Source organism: Labeo rohita, chromosome 7 (assembly GCF_022985175.1).
Source record: "Labeo rohita strain BAU-BD-2019 chromosome 7, IGBB_LRoh.1.0, whole genome shotgun sequence".
In the NCBI taxonomy this organism is placed as follows: Eukaryota; Metazoa; Chordata; class Actinopteri; order Cypriniformes; family Cyprinidae; genus Labeo; species Labeo rohita.
In genome coordinates, this window is record NC_066875.1 from 23,900,403 (window position 1) to 23,918,838 (window position 18,436).

The 18,436-nt window shown below is 38.8% G+C and overlaps 2 protein-coding genes across 2 annotated transcripts in view; one reads left to right on the forward strand and one right to left on the reverse strand.

Moving 5' to 3' along the window:
- Positions 1-5,168, forward strand: part of smarcd3b (SWI/SNF related, matrix associated, actin dependent regulator of chromatin, subfamily d, member 3b) — a 30,184-nt gene extending 25,016 nt beyond the window's left edge. The window contains 1 exon segment of the mRNA XM_051114820.1: positions 123-5,168. Within this exon segment, the coding sequence (XP_050970777.1) occupies positions 123-176 (54 nt within the window). The 3' untranslated portion in view covers positions 177-5,168.
- A 3,257-nt stretch (positions 5,169-8,425) lies between these two features.
- Positions 8,426-17,863, reverse strand: chpf2 (chondroitin polymerizing factor 2). Its single transcript, XM_051114812.1, has 4 exons — positions 16,527-17,863; positions 13,934-14,498; positions 13,355-13,537; positions 8,426-10,406 (listed from the first exon to the last, which is right to left on the reverse strand). Exons 1-4 carry the CDS (start codon positions 16,799-16,801, stop codon positions 9,135-9,137), a joined length of 2,295 nt encoding a protein of 764 aa, XP_050970769.1. The 5' UTR covers positions 16,802-17,863; the 3' UTR covers positions 8,426-9,134.
- Positions 17,864-18,436: the final 573 nt, after the last annotated feature.

Consider the following 18,436-nt stretch of genomic DNA (forward strand, 5'->3'; position numbering starts at 1 on the left):
TGACTAGTGTGAACCTCCTCCTGCTCTACTATAAAACAGGAGGTTATACGGGTTGCACTATGTCAGTGTCTGAACTGCACCAGATAAAAACTGACTGGCTCTCTGTCTTTCTGCTTTAAAAGATTCAGCAGAGGAGGCAGGAGCTGGAGCAGGCCTTGGCCATGAGGAACACCTAGAACTCCGACACCGACCCCACTCAGAAAACACGGCTCATTTGTGACGCGTGGAGTTCCCTGCATTATTTTCCGCAGCGTATGGGGGTTTGCGTGCGTGTCCAGTCATTGTTGTCACTGTGACCTACGATCCACCATACTGGACCAATCACACCTTGTAGCCCCATTGTATAGTATGTGCATTTCAGCCAATCACGGTGCTGTGTCTTCCATTCCTGGATGAAATCATCTCACAATGCACTATTTGGATTCCTGGTTTTTAATACCAATCACTTACACCAGCATTTTGAACTCGATGACTTCAGAGCCGGCTCTAGTCCCCTAGACTGTGGATCCAATGTTGATTCAGTTGTGATTCAGCCTTCCTTTCCATCAGTCATCAATTCCTGATATTCACACACATTTTCCCTGTGATTAACGTGTGTTTTGACTCAGGTATTGATGATGTCTCTAATTTAGTCCACACTTGTACCAATTTTTTTCAAAAAGGTCATTTTGTATGTCTGTCAGTGTTGGGAATCAGTGGAGCTACAATAATTGTCTCCATTATTCACACTTTTATTCAGAAGTGTGTTTATGAGGCAGGCAGCTTAAAAAGGAGAATCATTCAGTATTAACTGAACTGGTGGCTTACAGGGTATGTCACTCTCTGGTGTCTCTCCCTGCCACAATAATGACATTTAGCTGCATTTTTAAGTAAATAGTGTACATACACATTGAAAGATTGAAGGAGGTTGTTTTAATCAAGTATTTAACAGCTATTCTGCCATATAAAGACAAAATAGTAACTACACTCACACTTTTTTTAAAGTTTTGATCAATTTTACACTTTTTTTGATTGAATTGTGTAGTTGCTGTGTTTTGCCTTTGTAGGACAGTACTGACACAGTCATTAGTTCACTTTGAAGGAATTTGATAGGTCACGGTTTTTGTGAAGCTTTCACTTGAAGAAAATGGGCCATACCAGCATGGTGACACAAGTTACTCAGAAATATAATTCGTTTGTTAAGTCTTGACGTGTCGAATACTGTTTCTGGGTTCAAGCCTTTACTACATTTCAAGTGAGAATACAATCTCAGCTGCCGTTTATGAGCACTGTACAGTAATGCTCCAACTTTAAGTTAAGCTTACAGTGCACACTACAGCGTCCCAATATTTGAAGAGTTTATTTGCAAAAACATAACATTTTTTATTTATTTTCAGAAATCATATTTTTTATTGTGCATTACAAGTAATATCATTCAAACTGCAGTTGGGTTGTTTTGATTAAGTAATAATAACTTTAAACAAATACAGATAGCTTACAAAATTAAAGTTCATTGAAAGTATGTTTTTGTATATATTAAACGTTTGTTTTATAGCAAAAGCAGATAACTCCCAACATTTGATTTTTGGCAAAAGCAGATAACTCCATATTTCATGATTTTAAAAAACACTACTTTAATCTTGGTAATCTCATTAGCTGACAATGTAGATGCCTGACAAACCTTGTTGTTGTGATCATAGACTGTATGGTTGTGATTACACGCTGTTTTCTCTCACCATTTTAACGTGCTGCTTTTGCAAGTTTCCGTGAAAAAGTTTCAGCTTTTATTTTCCTTTTACGCCTTGAAGAAGTTCGTCGAAATTACTCCTGCTCGATCACTTTTGCCAGGGTTGCCAGGTTTTCAAAATTAAATCTGTGCAGTGGCTACTCAAAACTAGCCCAATCATGTTTCGAGGGCGGTCCCCCTGTAAAAAATCACGTTCCAGGTAGTTAAATATATGTTTTTTTGTTGGGGTTCCACAGGTACAGTTTGCATTCCAGGGGCTAAATATAATATTGTTTGATCAGTTCAACCTGCGGACATAAAAAACAACCCATGGCAACAATGTAATGTAATTCCGTGGGAATCGCGGGAATCAGCTTTGACGAAAGTCCTCTCATCTCCAAGTATGTGTAACTGCAGACCGGAGATTTCCAAAATGGGGCGGGAACTCCATATATGGGCAGAACCTTCAAAATGGGGCGGGGTCTCGTCACACAAAGACTTTCCCCATTGGCACTGGCTTCAGCTATTGTTATTGACTTAAATTTCAAAACTAAACTTTATTAAACATTGTTTGTAATTGATCTCAAATTTAAAAAAAAACTATGCAATATAAATAAATACGCTCAGTGAGAGCAGAGCCCCAAAGCTCGTGGCCAGTGGTTAATGATATAAACGGAAGTCACCCACGAGCTCTCCCGCTAGCCATCCCAGTGAAGCGCAGGGGAAAGGGGAAACTCTATCGCTTTGTTTAAAGAACGGGGGCGTCTCAGGGCTTGAAATTCGCAGGGTAGGAGGGGGTAATAACGCTGGATGTAACTAAAAAGGTCCAATTTCCCGGTGAGGTCCAGTTGGGGAGTTACAGAACGGCCTGACAATCTCATATTGCATAATCGTATTAACAGTCTATCTGCCTCGCTATTCAGCGCCAATCCTGCTGTGCAGTCACTTTCACTGGTTAAGGTTAGGATAAGGTGTGGGGTAGGTTTATGGGTTAGCATTTACGAAATCAACACTGTGATTGACACATCCAATTAAATCTTTAAAATCAGCTGTAGGGCAGAGTTTGTACTGAAGTGGATTGGGGGAGGAATTTGCACATGCTTAGCATGTGCCTGTCTGTCAAACGGAATAAGCCACGCCCTATTTGGAGTGCCCACCCCGTTTTGGAGTTCCTGCCCCCATTTGGAGATCTCCAGGCTGCAGTTATACCCCTCTCCTCTTCTAGTGCGTCTTTTCAAAGTGACTGTCAGCCTTGTCACCTGACCTGAATACAGCGTGCTGATTCACTAAAATGGACTTTTCGGCTTCTGTTCACAAACAACAAGGGCACTTGTCAGCTTCTGCAGTAAAAGTAAAATCGTGATGCATTGATAGTGGACAATACTGGCTTTTTTGACAAAATGTGTTTAGGGTTCAGATCGTGCTATATGTGGAGAATAATGCACGGCGCTCAGTTCATTTTTATTATAATTATTTTTGGTGTTCATCGTTTTTTTTTTCCAAATAAACTCTTCATTTTAACAGGTCAGAAAAGATGAATCACTGTCTAGCCAACTGAGATTTCAGTATGAAGTTAACGGTTAGGATTACAATTTTCAGTAGTACTAGCACACCGTACACTCTTAAAAAATAAAGGTTCCAAAAGGGTGTCTTTGCAGTGATGCCATAGAAGAACTATTTTTGGTTCCCCAAAGAACCTTTATTTTTAAGAACGTAAGTGTATAAATGCATCGTGTGTTGTTTTTGGGATCTGAAGGAGCGTTTGGACCCGGATGTGGTGATGTGTAATGTCAGACAAGAGCAGATTAGACAGTCAGCGGTCAACTAGATAAAAGTGAATATTCTGTAAAATCTTGTCTTTTCACATGCTTCACCAAAAGCTTTTTTGTGCACATTACCATTTTCTTGGAGAAGTTCCTTTAAAACCTGCATTATTTTATGTCCATTTCAATAGTGTTGTTTAAAATAACATACTGTGGGCATTTGTGTTTCTCACTAATGTCACTGTTTCGAAGGATTTTAAAGCATTAGTGTTGTTTGATGTTTTACCAAAGGTCTAATTTACTTTTAAAAAGACAATGTACATTCTTTGACTAGATGAAGGACTTTTTAGAAAATGAAGGATGCATTTTTAAAGAAATTCCCATTTCTCCATGGCTGTGAAAACAGTGCTTTTTAAAATTGCTTTATGACTCAGAGTCTTTGCACTAAATCATGGATCATAACGGAGCGCGCTGAATGCTTTCCATGCTAATTATATGTCACCTAAACAAAAATAAAGTAGAGAAATGAAGGAATAAATGTTATGGAATGTGGATGCTGCCATCTGGTATTACAGACCGGTTTCATCATTGCAGCACAGTCCTGTCTTCTCATTAGCTCTGGGTTTTGATCGTGAACCCTTTGCTGCTTTTTTTCTCCTGTCAACCAAGGATGGTTTGTCCAGGTCAATTATTGTGTGTTCTTGCAGTTTGCCTGTGATCCTCACATCTTGTCGTGAGAAACGAGGAGTTCTGGTGACCTGTGTGTTGTCACTCAGAATATTTTTTCAGACCTATGCATGCTGCATGGACACATTTTTCTACTTTCATACAAGGATGTGAGAAACCTTCTGACTGCTTGGGACTTGATCAGAAGAGCACTGAGTTTCTTTAGTGACCCTGACCTTTTGTGTCCAGGTCACAGCCTCTACTTACAGTACCAACATGTACAGCAGAGGCCATTTTAGGTTATCTATTATTTTTTTTGTTTTGTCTTTTAAAAAGACTTTGCAATTTAATATGTGGATAAGAGAAGCACACCAATGATTTTTAAAGAGCCTGTTGGGCAACAACAGCACCTCCCATTGACTTTTGTGGGTACTACATGTATAGTCAGCCATTTTGAACATTATAAACTTGAAGTATAACATCTACCTGTGTTAGTGACTGAACAAGGTTTTCTGTTCTCATGTGTAAAATAACCTTTTCTCTAACTCTCTAAGCCACCAACTGTGCTTTACCAGACCATCATGCGGTCAAGTGTTCAATGTTACCATCTCTCTTGCTTGTAGTCATAGTGTGGATCACGCTGCCCTCCAGTGCTTCTGTAAGGGAAAATATCACAGTTTGGGTGCTAAAAATCAATGCTTATTGGTATCACATGATGATTAAACACAAGTAATTCAGTATTCAGTACTAGAGTTCTTCTGGGCTTTGAAATCTTCATTATGACCAGGTTTTGGTTATGGTGTCTACGTTATTCCTTGGTTTGTTCATAGAAGTACTGCCAGCAGACATCTGAACAAGTAGGTTTTAATGATCCACTATGTATTTTTGTTTTTCTCTCACGGTCTGTATATGTTTGCTTTCTCATTTTGTGTCACTGTTCAGCTAGAGAGATCAAAACTACAGACGTACATGTGTAGCATAGTGAGGATGTAAATAAACAAGCGCTTGCCAAAGTTTGTGAATGGAACACCATACTGAAAGTGTGTTGAGAGTTTGTTCTTGAGATGTGCATTAGTGCAGTGGTTCTCAACCAATGCATCAGGGCCCTCTAGGGGCCTCCATATGGGGGGGGTTACGCCCCTTACCATGTTGTGAGGCCGTGTTCTGGTGTGACGAGACAAAAACAATAAAACCCATTATAAATGAGACATTTGTTACATCCAGTGAGAACATAATCAGTCCCGGCGCCAGGACACACGACCGGGGGGGCTTTTATGATGGGGGGCTAACGAGGGTGGGGGGTGGAGGGGTATCGGGTATTTTATATGAATAAACCTTACACACCAGTGCATTAACAAACTAAAAAACAGCAATGTGTATTTAACAAATTTATTTTTTGCTAGTAATTAATTTAAATGTCTGAAACATTATTTCAGTTGCGTTGCACCGCCGCGTACATAACAACATGTCTGCATTTGTGATCGTAGAAACGTCAAAAAAGCAGCACTACTCTACACTGCTTAAAACTGGCATATGAATAGCCAGTAGCAAATTCTTCAAATATGTAAACGTACTTGCAGGCTGTGAGTCAGAAGCATCAGACTGTCCTTGCAAAGTTGGAATCGCCCCACTTAATTGTGTGCACGGCCGGTGTTGTAGGCTACTCTCCCAGGTTCAGGAAACAGTCCTCTGTAAAATGCACTGCACACACTCAAATATTTGTGTTGTACTGTTCTGGAAGAGTGTTGTAAATACAGCTTAACCACTGATTTCTAGTTGTGTACTCATTTGGAAGGTCTCCACAACATGACGACGGCTGCAACAATACTATAGCGACAATTGCTGGTGTTATGCAAATCTTCCCATACCGTGACGTAGACATGTGGAAGGCGTGGCTGAGTCTTAACTTTTATAAAGAATATCTCTTTGGGTTTGAGACTTTTAATCTTTGCGACTTTACAGATTTTTTATATGAGCTTGTAACACTCCAAAGACAAAAGAAAACATGAAATCACATCATATGACCCCTTTAAAGTCTGTGTAAAGCAGTTAAATACACTACCAGTCAAAGATTTTACTTGTTTTTAAAAAGTCTCTCCTGCTCACCAAGCCTGCTTTTATTTGATCCAAAGTACAGCAAAAACAGTACAATTTGGAAATATGTTTGCTATTTAAAATAACTGTTTTCTATTTAAATATATATTTTAAAATGTAATTTCAACATTTTTTGCATTGTTACTCCATTACTTTCTACATCATGATCCTTCAGAAATCATTCTAATATTCTGATTTGCTGCTCAAAAAAAAAAGCATTTATTATTATTAATTACTAAAATGTATTTATGATTATGTTGAAAACAGCTGAGTAGAATTTTCAGCATTTATCTGAAATAGAAATCTTTTGTAACATTATAAATGTCCTTATCATCACTTTAAAGCATCCTTGCTAAATAAATATTAAATTAAATAAATAATAATTTCTATAATTTAGCCTATATTATAGAATTTACCTTTATACTAAAGGTGCGTTCATGCCATATCGGAATTCCCGTAATTACAACTTGTGAACTGGGAGTTTTCTGAGAGCTACGACTTGTACCACCTGACCAAGTAGGTTCTGTTTAGGCATTAATAGTGTTGCCATAAAAAAGCATAATTCCGAGTCTGAGGACGTGAACAGCTCCGAGTAGAATGTCACACATTGTCATCTCGAAATTACAGTAATTACGATATGGCGTGAACACAGCATTACCAAGTTTTTGAATGGTATAGTCTATAATGTTACAAAAGCTTTTTATTTCAGATAAATGCTGACCTTTGGATTTTTCTATTCATTAAAAATCCCGAAAAAAATGTACTCAACTGTTTTAAATATTATAAAATAAAATGTTTAGTGTCAGGGGAGGGCCCGTGATCAGTGGTTCCAGTGCGTCATCGAAACATGATTTCAGGCCCGCACAAAAAATCCTGAACAGAAAAATGCTGAAAAACCGTTTAACTGTCTTAACTCCCCAATTCAGTACTACATAGATCACAGTCTTTGTAACTTGTTTTCAGCAATACATTTCTGAACTTTATGAATTGTCTTTACACAGACCTTAATGATGTATTTTTTTTTCTCTTAACGTTTAGGATAAATGTGTAATTATGCCAATGAGGAAACTTGTGTTTGTATTCAGCAGTGGGCCACACCCTTCGCTTGAAAGAAGCTTTCACTACCTCTGCGACCTGGCAAAATCCACAGGGTGTTCCTCTGTTCTCTGAAATACATGAAAATAGCGCAGAGAAAAAGACTTCCATACATACAGTCGGATGGAGAACAGTATTAACCTACGTTCCCTGTGGAAGACGAAATGCACCATTTCACGTCAGTGTCTCGGGTCCATCTAACATACAGATTGTATCAAATTTAATTTCATATTAGCTGAAAATCAGTTGAAAAATAGAATAGGACTGAAACTGTGATTCAGCAGATTGTGGTAAACTAGATCAAACTAGTTACGTAAGTCTGTTTTTCAAGACTATAGGCACTCTTTGTGCAATCTCTAAAGGTCTATTCTCAAGTCGTCTGTATTTAAATATGCAATGTCACTTTTGGTTATGAGAACCAATGGTGTTTAGTTTCACTGATGTCAACCCAAATAGAGACCGCATGAATAAGCAAAAACGTTGATTTTGTAACCAGGAATTAACCCTTTAACTAGTGTTGCTTAGTTCCATGTAGCGCAAGATACTTGATAAAAAAACAAATACATGGGTAATTCCATGCAAATGTCAACCTTATCATGAAAAAATAAAGTTCTTACCAAAGGTTTTTACTATACTGACAGCACAGATGTCAACAGTTGGTGGTTCAGATACCATTTGCATTTTTTATTTATTAATTTTTTTAACACATGATTTTCCATAGTCTGGTAAGTTATGCTATTTTCAGGCTTGTCACATCCATAATAATTATATGTTCTGGGAAGAGCCATCGCTTCTCTATTTGTTGGGTATTATTGCGTCTGGTTTGTTCATTTTAATTCACAGAAATCCTACAAAGTATGTAGTCTCTTAAAAACTGTCCTTTTTTGTCACATCCATAATGGATGATTATTTCTTTTTTTTTTAAATTTATATTTTTTCTGATGTTTAGACTATCAACAAGGGTTTATTAAAATATAAACAGATGGTTCGATATATTGGTAACACATACATTCTCTAAGCATTTATATGTCACATCCATAACACCGGATTTGCCCACATATTAAAAAAAAAAGTAGGTGCATCATAGTAATGATTCATAATCTGGTTTCACAGATAATGTTTATTCAGTCCTGAAATATTCAGCACATTCTATTCGAAGGTCATACAATCATATATCTGGAGGAAGAAAGATGGCTCAAGTTATTTTGTAGCTGAGACTAAAACCTCTACTAACCACCTAAAGACTGACATGTTTATATAGTAAAAGATGAACGTGTTCCATATGCATTGCTAACTTCAAGTTCCTGCATTCAGTTATCGGTGTATTAATGTAAACAAGGTGAAACTCATTCCTCACATTTTATTTAAAATGAGTTATGAGGATATTGCAAATGTTGTTCTCTGGTTAAATTATTGACGCATTTGTGTGTTAATTCCATTTTATGAAGATCCATAAAGGGACCCCAAAATGTCATTGTTTACTCATCTTCAACTCAGTTCAAACCTGAATTTTTCTTCTTCAGAACACAACAAAGAGAACTTGTCACCTTTGACATTCATTGTATAGATGAAAGAAAAAAAAAATCTTCAAAATGTCTGTAAAACAGATTTTGAACAACATGAGGCTAAGTAAATGATGACAACTTCACCAGAAGCTAACTGAACTGAGATTGAGTCACTGGATGATCTGTGCAAAGTTCTTCACAGCATCAGGGTGAAATTCATTTCGATCAATATCAGTAGGTCATTTAAGGCCACCTAAATGAGAATCAAGAAGTTTAAGCCATCTTAGGGTTGCAGTAGTAGTCAGTTCAGGTGCTGTTAGCCTGCTCCTGTTCAAACAGAGCCATCGCTAGGTGTGATCGAGAGGCCAGCCCCTCGAGGTTACTGAGCACACAGCGGTGATAGATGTCCTCACTGAACCGCGGGTTACATTCTCTGTGCACATACTTCTGAACTAGCGCTGGCTCGACGGCCCGAAACACGTGAAGCCCCGAATAACGCACAAAGATCTCATAGACGTCCATGCTCTCAAGCAACTCGTCATTGTCTAAGATGTCAGCCGCCATCTTTGTGCGGGCAGCCATGTAGTCTGCATTGTAGAAGCAGGCTTCTTCAAAGACGTGGCGGTCGAAGTGGCCATCGCGCAGCGACTCGGATGCAAACGATGAAGCGGCGGAAGGCTGTTGGTCACGGTAGACCAGAGCAGGACTGTATTCTTGAAAGTGTATTGGGAAGAAGACCTGCCAATTGCTGATAGCATTCATACGGCAGCGGTTGAGGAAGTCAGCGTTGACCTCAGTCCATACACTGGCTAGGAAGAACAGGGTGTCTACTGGGTGCTTCTTGGAGATGATGTCCATCAGTTTGACCTGTGAGGGAACTTCAGTCTTTACACTAATCCAAGGAATCTTCACATCACCGTAACGTTTCTCTACCTCACCAATCATGGCTTTGACACCTGCAAAGACGTCCGTCTGGCTGACTCTTTGGGCATCGAAGGGGTCATACACAAACAAGAAGGTGAGAAGAGCATTGTCATGGGTATCCAAAGCATTCATGACATACATGTCAAGGAAGTTACCCACAAAGTCTTGATCGTGTGCCGTCACAGGGAGGATCACCTGGACCCGTGTTGCTTCCGTTACATAAGGCATAGGAATGATCTCGACAGCACTGAGCGGTTTCAGCAGACTCACCCGTTTGGCGATGACCTGACTGTGACCTTTTTGCGTAAAAGCTTCCAGGGCCAAATCCAGTACGTACTCCATGCCTCGCGTGGGATCGAAGCGCCGGTACCCGTTCAGCAGACGGCGCTTACGGAAGCGTAACTGTGGTTGATAGCGCTCGTTTAGTCGGCCCACTGCGGTCTCCAGGACTGAACTGACGTCTGCCCGGTCTGCACCGCGAAGCTCACACTTTGGAGAGCTGTCGGCACATGAGTAAATGTGCTCTTCGGTGAAGTATTCCCAGTTGATCACCTCAAAGCGGGTTTTGGGTCGGAAGGGTGGGTTGATTCCGATGGGCCAGGTGGCTCCGGCTTTGCCCTCTGGAGTGAGCTCACTTATGTTATTGATCTGGTTCTGCGGCCAAGACAACAGAATATGTTATTGTCAGGAACTGCAATAAATGTTAAAAGGGACATCGGATGCAAAATTCACTTTTACATGATGTTTGCACTATATAGCAGTGTGTGGACACAACCACCCTGCAACAATAAAAATCCATTCATTTCTTTTTTTAAATCCCTAAAAAACCTAAACAGTCTCAATTATCAAGTCATTTGATTTTCTGAGCAATATGATGTCATACTGCTCAGGCCCCGCCCATGACCACTGACGGACTGTCCTATATTAGCATGTTTCCATCCTCAGCCAGGTGTACGCTGTCTGCCATTTTTTCCGCACTCGAGCAGCTGTAGCGACAACGTCTTGTAAGCAATGCAGGTATTTTGTAGATGTAAAAGTGAACATGATAGTTTTTATTTTCTCCTGATATCAGAGCCACTGAGAACACAGTGGATCAGTTTTGTTTTTGATGGTAACGCACCTGCGGGGTGCACAGTAGCTCATTATTATTTAAAGAGACATGCACCAAAACGGGTCGCTGTGAACAGAGCTGTTTTTGATGGCTAAAAAGGGTGTTGTTTCACACGACCATTGAGAAATGTAAACAAAATTTTTTGCAGACATTTCTTGAAGACCCTAAAGAATCATATCAACTTTTGGAAAATGAGCATCCGATGTCCCTTTTACTGATAAAGAGAACAAGTTCTCCTTTCTGTCATTTTGATTTAGGCACAGTATGTCTATCAATTGCCTTTCCACTTTCTTTTATTATGCAGAAATGAAAGTTTTCTCCTTGAGTCAAAGACAAAGTCATCCAATCCAATCTAAAGGCAGTTGAAAAGCTGAGGTAGCTCATTTCAAGTTAATTTCCTGCTGTTATATGATGCGTGATGGCTGGCTGACAGCTGCAAACAGCTGCCCCATTACCTATGCAGCACCTTTGCCCAGACATGAAACACTATGCGTCAAAGCTAGGCACTGACATTTCATTTGGACTAAAGTAATGATTCATCTTTTTAAAATGCAATGTAAATGCTTTAGTCTGACTGAGATCTAAAATGTTTGCCAAGTCGGACTTACATGCATAGATAATGTAATTTTATCTGTATACAGCATGTCTTTGTTTCTTTGCTTCGAAAGATGTGTGCTTAATCCTACAAACATTTGATTACACATTGTCATTTTTACTTAGATTAAAAGGTTAGTTTACTCAGAAATGAAAATTAGCCCATGATTTACTCACCCTCAAGGCATCCTAGGTTTATATGACTTTCTTCTTTCAGACGAAACCAATCGGAAATATAATAAAAGATGTCCTGGCTCTTCCAAACTTTATAATGGCAGCGGGTGGGTGTTTTTGTTCATCAGTCCAAAAAAAGTCCAATAAAGCGCATCCATCCATAATAAAAAAGTGCGTCACACAGCTCCAGGGGGTGAATAAAGGCCTTCTGTAGTGAATCGATGTGTTTTTGTAAATGTTATAAACAGTTTTCTCTAGCTTGCGCTAACTGTCGTACGCAAGAGCAGTTCCGGGTGGATGATTTAGGACGTACGTGTAGCATATGTGCCAGTAAGAAGTGAAGAATACGGATGCGCAAAGGAGAGGGCAAAATAAAACACCAGTCACAAATTATAAGTATAAAACAAGGATTTGTAAAGAAAAATGTCAGAAGATTTCGATATAAGCCAAGATGAGACTAATTTTCCTTTGCTAAAGTAAGGAAACTTTGCTTCCTTTGCTCTTGTGATCAAACATTGTTCTAGCGAGACTAGCATATTCTAATCCGCCTGGAACGGCTTGCGCATATGGCGGTTAGCACACGCTAGAGAAAAATGTTTATAGTGTTTTAAATATGGATATTTTTCTTACAAAAACGCATCGATTCACTACAGGAGGCCTTTATTCACCCCTGGAGCCGTGTGATGCACATTTTATTATGGATGGATGTGCTTTATTGAACTGGGAAGAGCCAGGACATTTTTTCAATATTACTCTGACTGGATTCATCTGAAAGAAGTCATATACACCTAGGATGCCATGAGGGGGAGTAAATCATAATTTTCATTTTTGGGTGAACTAACCCTTTAAGACTACAGACTGACTTAGATGTAACTTGTAGCTCGTGGAGGCATAACATCAGATCCACATACAGCACACATTTATTAAAATGCATATTTGTGTAGGTCTCAGCGAGCCATAGCTTAGTCAAGATGTAATGAGGTATTAATACATTCTGTATGCGGTTTTTGCATATGATTGTGCAGACATGCCTAAGGGCAATGAACTTAAGGCAAGACACTACAGGTGACACTACAACACTGTAACTAACAGATATACCATATTTTCCCCTGTTAATTAATCCATCAAGACCCATTAAATTGTTTTCTACTACAAGTTTTTGGAAACTCGGAAATCTGAACATTAGATAAAGCTAGGTTCAAAATTCTTGTTTCTTTTTGTTGGCTTATTAAATGTTAAAGGGTTAGTTCACCTAAAAAAAAAAAAAAAAAAAAAAAAAAAAAAAAAATTCTGTCATTAATTACTCACCCTCATGTTGTTCCAAACCTTCGGTTGTCTTCTAAACACAAATGACTCTTGCTGTCTATCAAGGGTCAGAAAGCTCTCGTATTTCATCAGAAAATATCTTAATTTATGTTACGAAGACGAACGAAGGTCTTACGGGTTTGGAATGACATGAAGGTGAATAATTAATTACAGAATTTTCATTTTTTTGTGAACTATCCCTTTAAAGGGGTTTTATAACAGAGGGTTTTTATCACTCCATATATCAGAAAATACCGTAAACAGCCAGAAAACAATACATTTTTACCATAATTTTAGGAATAAATGTTCTTTGTTATCAGGCAAATGTTTGTGTCCTACCTTAACCAGCTGTTTAAAAGTGTGCAGCTTTATGAGAGTGAGAGATTTTTTTCTTCTAAGATGAGGTGCAGTAACATACCTGTAACTGCTGTATTTGTGCATAAGTCCAGTCCAGCTCAATCTGGTTGTAGCGTTTGTGTAGGCGATACATCAGGGCAGGTTCAGAGACGGGATGGACAGTGAAGGCGTTCTTAAACTGTGCACTGTCCTCGCGCTCAGGGTCCACGTTCTTTTGCAGCTCAAAGTAACGGTATGTCATCTCCTACATTATTTTAAAAGACCACAAAAACACTAATCATAATTCAGGTTTAAATGAATTCTCTCTGTGTGTGCATTTTGGTCTGAATTAATAAACATAAACAAGCAACTGAAAAGGATAAAGCACAATATAAAATTTACTTTCCATTTTCACTATGAGATTATGGGCCAGATGTACAAACATCTTTTAGCATTAAAATAATACTGTCAGGATTTACTAAAGATGTGCAGTGAAGAATTAGCACTGAAAAGACATTGACACAGTTATTTTTTCATACATCTATGATGTCTAATTTTAGGAGAAAATGACACTACGTTACTTTGACAGAAGGCCTACCGCCGTTTTAGTAAATAGGTTTTAGCTTTTCATTTAAATCCTTTTAAAAAAACGTTTCCCCACCTGATGCTTCTCCACACAGCTGAGACCCAGGTAATCGATGATGCAGCGACCAAGCCACTCATCTGGCCTGACACTGAGGATATCATTTCGACAAGAGTCCAGGTGGGGCTGCAGTCGGGCTAGCAGGCTACGTGACAGCAGATACCCATATCCACCATGGCAATATCGGGCACGTTCTTCACCCCCAATGAACTCCTCTGCCCGTCCCATGTACATATCCTGTCCCGCACTAAGATGATTAACCAGCTCTATGACCCTTTCAGCTTGTGTGTATGTGTCATCTTGTGCAAGGTAAAACCAGTCATACTCATTGCCGTGGTGTTGATGGAGGTGCCGTATAGTTTCATACATCAGCCAGACGGGTCGGTCATCACCGTGAGCAACAACAGCCATTCCGTGCGGTGCCTTCGCGCTTCGAAGGCCAGTGAAAAAGAAGGTACGGTGGAAACGGTGAGCTACTGTTTTATTGACAGCCACCCCTAGTGTGTTGAGAGTGGCCCGTGAGCTCAGGATACCCACTAGAAGGCGTTCTCGGATGCCCAGCTCCGTGTGGATGTAGCGCGTCCTGTGGCAAACAAAGAAAGTAAGTAAGTGAAAATTTACCAGTATTTAAGTTTCATTTTAGTGAGTATATACACTACCATTCAAAAGTTTGGAGGGGTTTTTAATGTTTAAGTCTCTGATGCTCACCAAAGTTGAGCAGTAATACTGTGAAATATTTTTACTATTTAAAATAACTGTTTTCTATTTGAATATATTTTAAAATGTAATTTATTCCTGTGATCAAAGCTAAAATTCAGCTTCATTACTCCAGTCTTCAGTGTCACATGATCCCTCAGAAATCATTCTAATATGCAAATCTGCTGTTCAAGAACCATTTTTTATTATTATCATTATCAATTTTATTGAGTATCAATATTTATTCAGCAAAGGTGATGATAAAGATTAAAGAATTGGATAAAATGCATAAAAAGTGATGATGAAGTTATTTATAATGCTAAAAAAAAAGATTTCTATTTCAGATAAATGCTGTTCTTCTAAACTTTCTATTCATCAAAGAAACCTGAAAAACCTTTACTCTATAATAATAAAAATGTTTTTTGAGCAGCAAATCATATGTAAGATTTCTGAAGGATGGACTGGAGTAATGATGCTAAAAATTCAGCTTTGAAATCACAGGAATAAATTATATTTTAAAATATATTCAAATAGAAAACAGTTATTTTAAATAGCAATATATTACAATATTACTGCTTTTGCTGTATTTTGGATAAAAAATGCAGGCGTGGCAAGCAGAAGAGACTTCTTTAAAAAAACATAAAAAAAATCACTGTTTAAAAACATTTGACTGGTAGTGTATACTGTGAAATATTATTACAAATTAAATATTTTTTCAATTTGAATGTTTAAGTTTAGTGTAATTTATTTCTATATAATGATTCATTCGCGCAATCATTACTCCAGTTTCATGATCCTTCAGAAATCATTCTAATATGCTGATTTGCTGCTCAAGAAACATTTCTTATTATCATTGTTGCAAACAGTTGTACTACTTAATACTGGAAACTAAGATATCCCTTTGTCCATTTAAAACACTGGTTAATAGACTGGTTTTAACTGGTTTAGCCCATGAATGATGGGATAGAGATCTAAGCCAATTACAAAGCTGAGAGATACAACTGAGGAGAACTACTATGATCCCTAAAGCAAACAGCTTCAGTGACCCTTAACCTCTGCTCTGGCACCCTAGTTTTGACAACCTAATTATTTGCAAAATTGTATTAGTTATTGGTAATCTGAGAATAATGAAAATGGCAGGGTGTTTGTTAGTTACATCTCTAACAGAAGTCAAAACATGACATGTAAAAGTTAAGACAATTATGAAGAACAGCTGATGTCATTTTTCTTACGTTTTTTGTTTACATGTCCAATATCCACAATCATTTTGTAATGTATTATATTTCATGATTAATAATGCCCTCCTATTTATGCAGAGTTGTTTTGTAATCTAAACTGATGTCAATATATATATTTTTAGCTATTAAGCCTAAAATGATGAAAAACACTTTTTTTTTTAATTTCCAAGTTACTTATGCTTCAGTCACATTTGACAAGTGAGACTAAGATTTCCAAACATTTTTAAGTTCAACAGTTCATCATCTAAACCTCTCTTGGAGCACTGGCTTGGCTGCCCTGTATTTGCAGCCGTGGGTGTTTTTATGAGAGGAATAATAAGAGATTCTATGTCTGCGGCTTCACAAAGTGGTGAAGAATTCAGCTGTAAGAAAAGCACAGAGGCGAGGAGAAAAATGCTCGTCTGAGACCTTACTACATACTGCCAAGTCAAACAAACCCCCTTCACAAGTCACATTTCTAAACTGACTACCGATACCAACACAATCCAAAGGTCATAGCTGATTTAATATCATTTTGAATACTTTTAAATCTACACAGCTCATTGCAATTTGATATTATGGCCTTCGGTTCCTAATTTTTTTTAAATAATATAAAATAACTAAAGGAATCATTTCTAACTAAGACTTCGGTCCTTCCATATAAGAAATGAAGCCTGAGCTAATATCCGGGGACTCACCTGAGGACTTTCTTGTGTGGTTTGTTGGGGTCCTTGTGATAGGGCACAATGCGAGGCTGAAAGTCCTCATTCCCATTCCCATCTAGACCATCCTGGACATCCCTGATATGACCACTGTGTATGAGTCTCCCATTGCCCAGTTCATCTCCACAAGCCTCATCGGTCTCCCCCTGCGTCCAGGACACCATCAGGAGGCTGAGGCTGCAGCCCAAAGAGAGTCCCAGGATGAGAGGCAGCGCAGGCCGGAAAACAGCCAGAAAAGAAGCCAGTCGCATGGTGGAGCGGAGGCTCTGCAAGCCAGTCGATGGATGTCAAGTCTCGATAGGTCTTCTTAGAGAAGCAGTTCAAGTAACAGCAAAGTCCAGTTTACAGATGATTACAGTAGAGGCATTTGACAGGGATTCTGTAAAGGGATTTAAATTCCTGACACTATGCGTGTTAGTGTCTGATCACAGCATGACTAGTCAGTGTTGATGTCTTCACAATCAGTTTAATGGAGGATGAAGTTGTCAAGTAAAACGCCGAAATAAAAGGAGGAGCAACAACAACAAATCTGACCTGCCTCTTTCCAGTCAGATGACTAATATCAGGGCATATGGGTTTAATTTAACACCCAAACATGCAAAACCGAGATACTGCCACTTCCTCCATATAAACGAGTCCACTTTTAACTATTCAGACATCCTCGTGCACGCACTATGCGTGCGCTGCATGTATAAACACATTACTTGAGAAATACATTTCCATTATTAGGTGACAGGTCACTTCCACTGGTGATGCACAAACGATTAGATCGCTAGCCAGTCGACACCATTTACAGCCAACCAGCATGCAATGTTCATGCACAGCTAACTGAGAACTGAAATATTATGTTAGGTTTAAGATATCAGGGTACAATTGCCATTTTGTGGTCCGAAAGACAGATTATGATAAATTACATTCAACAGAAAGTCCTCCGTAGCTTCGTAGCTGCTTTGCTTCCACACCGAAGCTGAGCACCATTAGCAGCCACAAGCGATATTTCACTAAAACACAACAATCCGTCGAGACTGCGCTCACTTCGGATGAATTCCTGCGCCTCTTCCGAGGATTCGTTGAAAAACACAAAAGCAAACGCGAAAGGACTGCCTTGGCTTTGCTTTACATGTCTCCAGCATCGTCGGTCACGTATCAAGTCTACCTACGGATGTGCTCAAGAGGAAGATTGACTCAATGTGTTAAAACAGACCCAAGGAAACAAGCAGCAAGCGCACAAGAGTTCCACGTATACACGAGTCCCGCTGCACGGATTCTGACAGCAAGCGTTTGCCTTGCAACGAGCTTCTCCCGTTCACATCGCGCCCGTGATCCCGCTTGGGAGACACGTCATCAGGCATAAATGATACATTTGAGATTGAGGCCATCAAATGTCAACAACAGCTAGCCCTGGTCCTCGAATCTTAATTGTGTCAAGAAGTGTGTGTTCAGAAACATCCGTCAGGGAAAGTAAAATAGCATATTTAACTGTATTTGTTTAAACGTACAAAATAAAAAGAAATGACATTCGAAGTAGATTTTCTAATAAGTAACCTTTTCAATTACACTTTTCTTGAAGGGAACAATGGGTATTGGCTTAATATAACGTAAATTATGTCTCTTTATGAAATATGTAGTGGAAAATCCCATAAAATGTTTATATTATTTAATTACATTTTTTACATATTTTGGACTGTGGGTGCGCCATTATTTCGATGACGTCAAATGGTTGCACTCTGTGAGCTACTGGTGCTATTTGTTGCTATTTTTAACACAGCACATCTTGGAAAATAAAATACTGATACGATGACCACAGCTTCTGAAAAAGCTTACAGGTGGCGATATGAGCATAGATTTAAACCAAATGCCGTAGCATCAATTTTCACCACAAATAT

Excerpts from the sequence above, each read along its gene's own strand:
- chpf2 (XM_051114812.1), bottom strand. The coding sequence starts at position 16,801 with ATGCGACTGGCTTCTTTTCTGGCTGTTTTCCGGCCTGCGCTGCCTCTC. Across the intron at positions 14,499-16,526 it reads CCACACAAGAAAGTCCTCAG|GACGCGCTACATCCACACGG; the intron begins GTGAGTCCCCGG and ends TGTTTGCCACAG. Across the intron at positions 13,538-13,933 it reads GCTGTGTGGAGAAGCATCAG|GAGATGACATACCGTTACTT; the intron begins GTGGGGAAACGT and ends AAAATAATGTAG.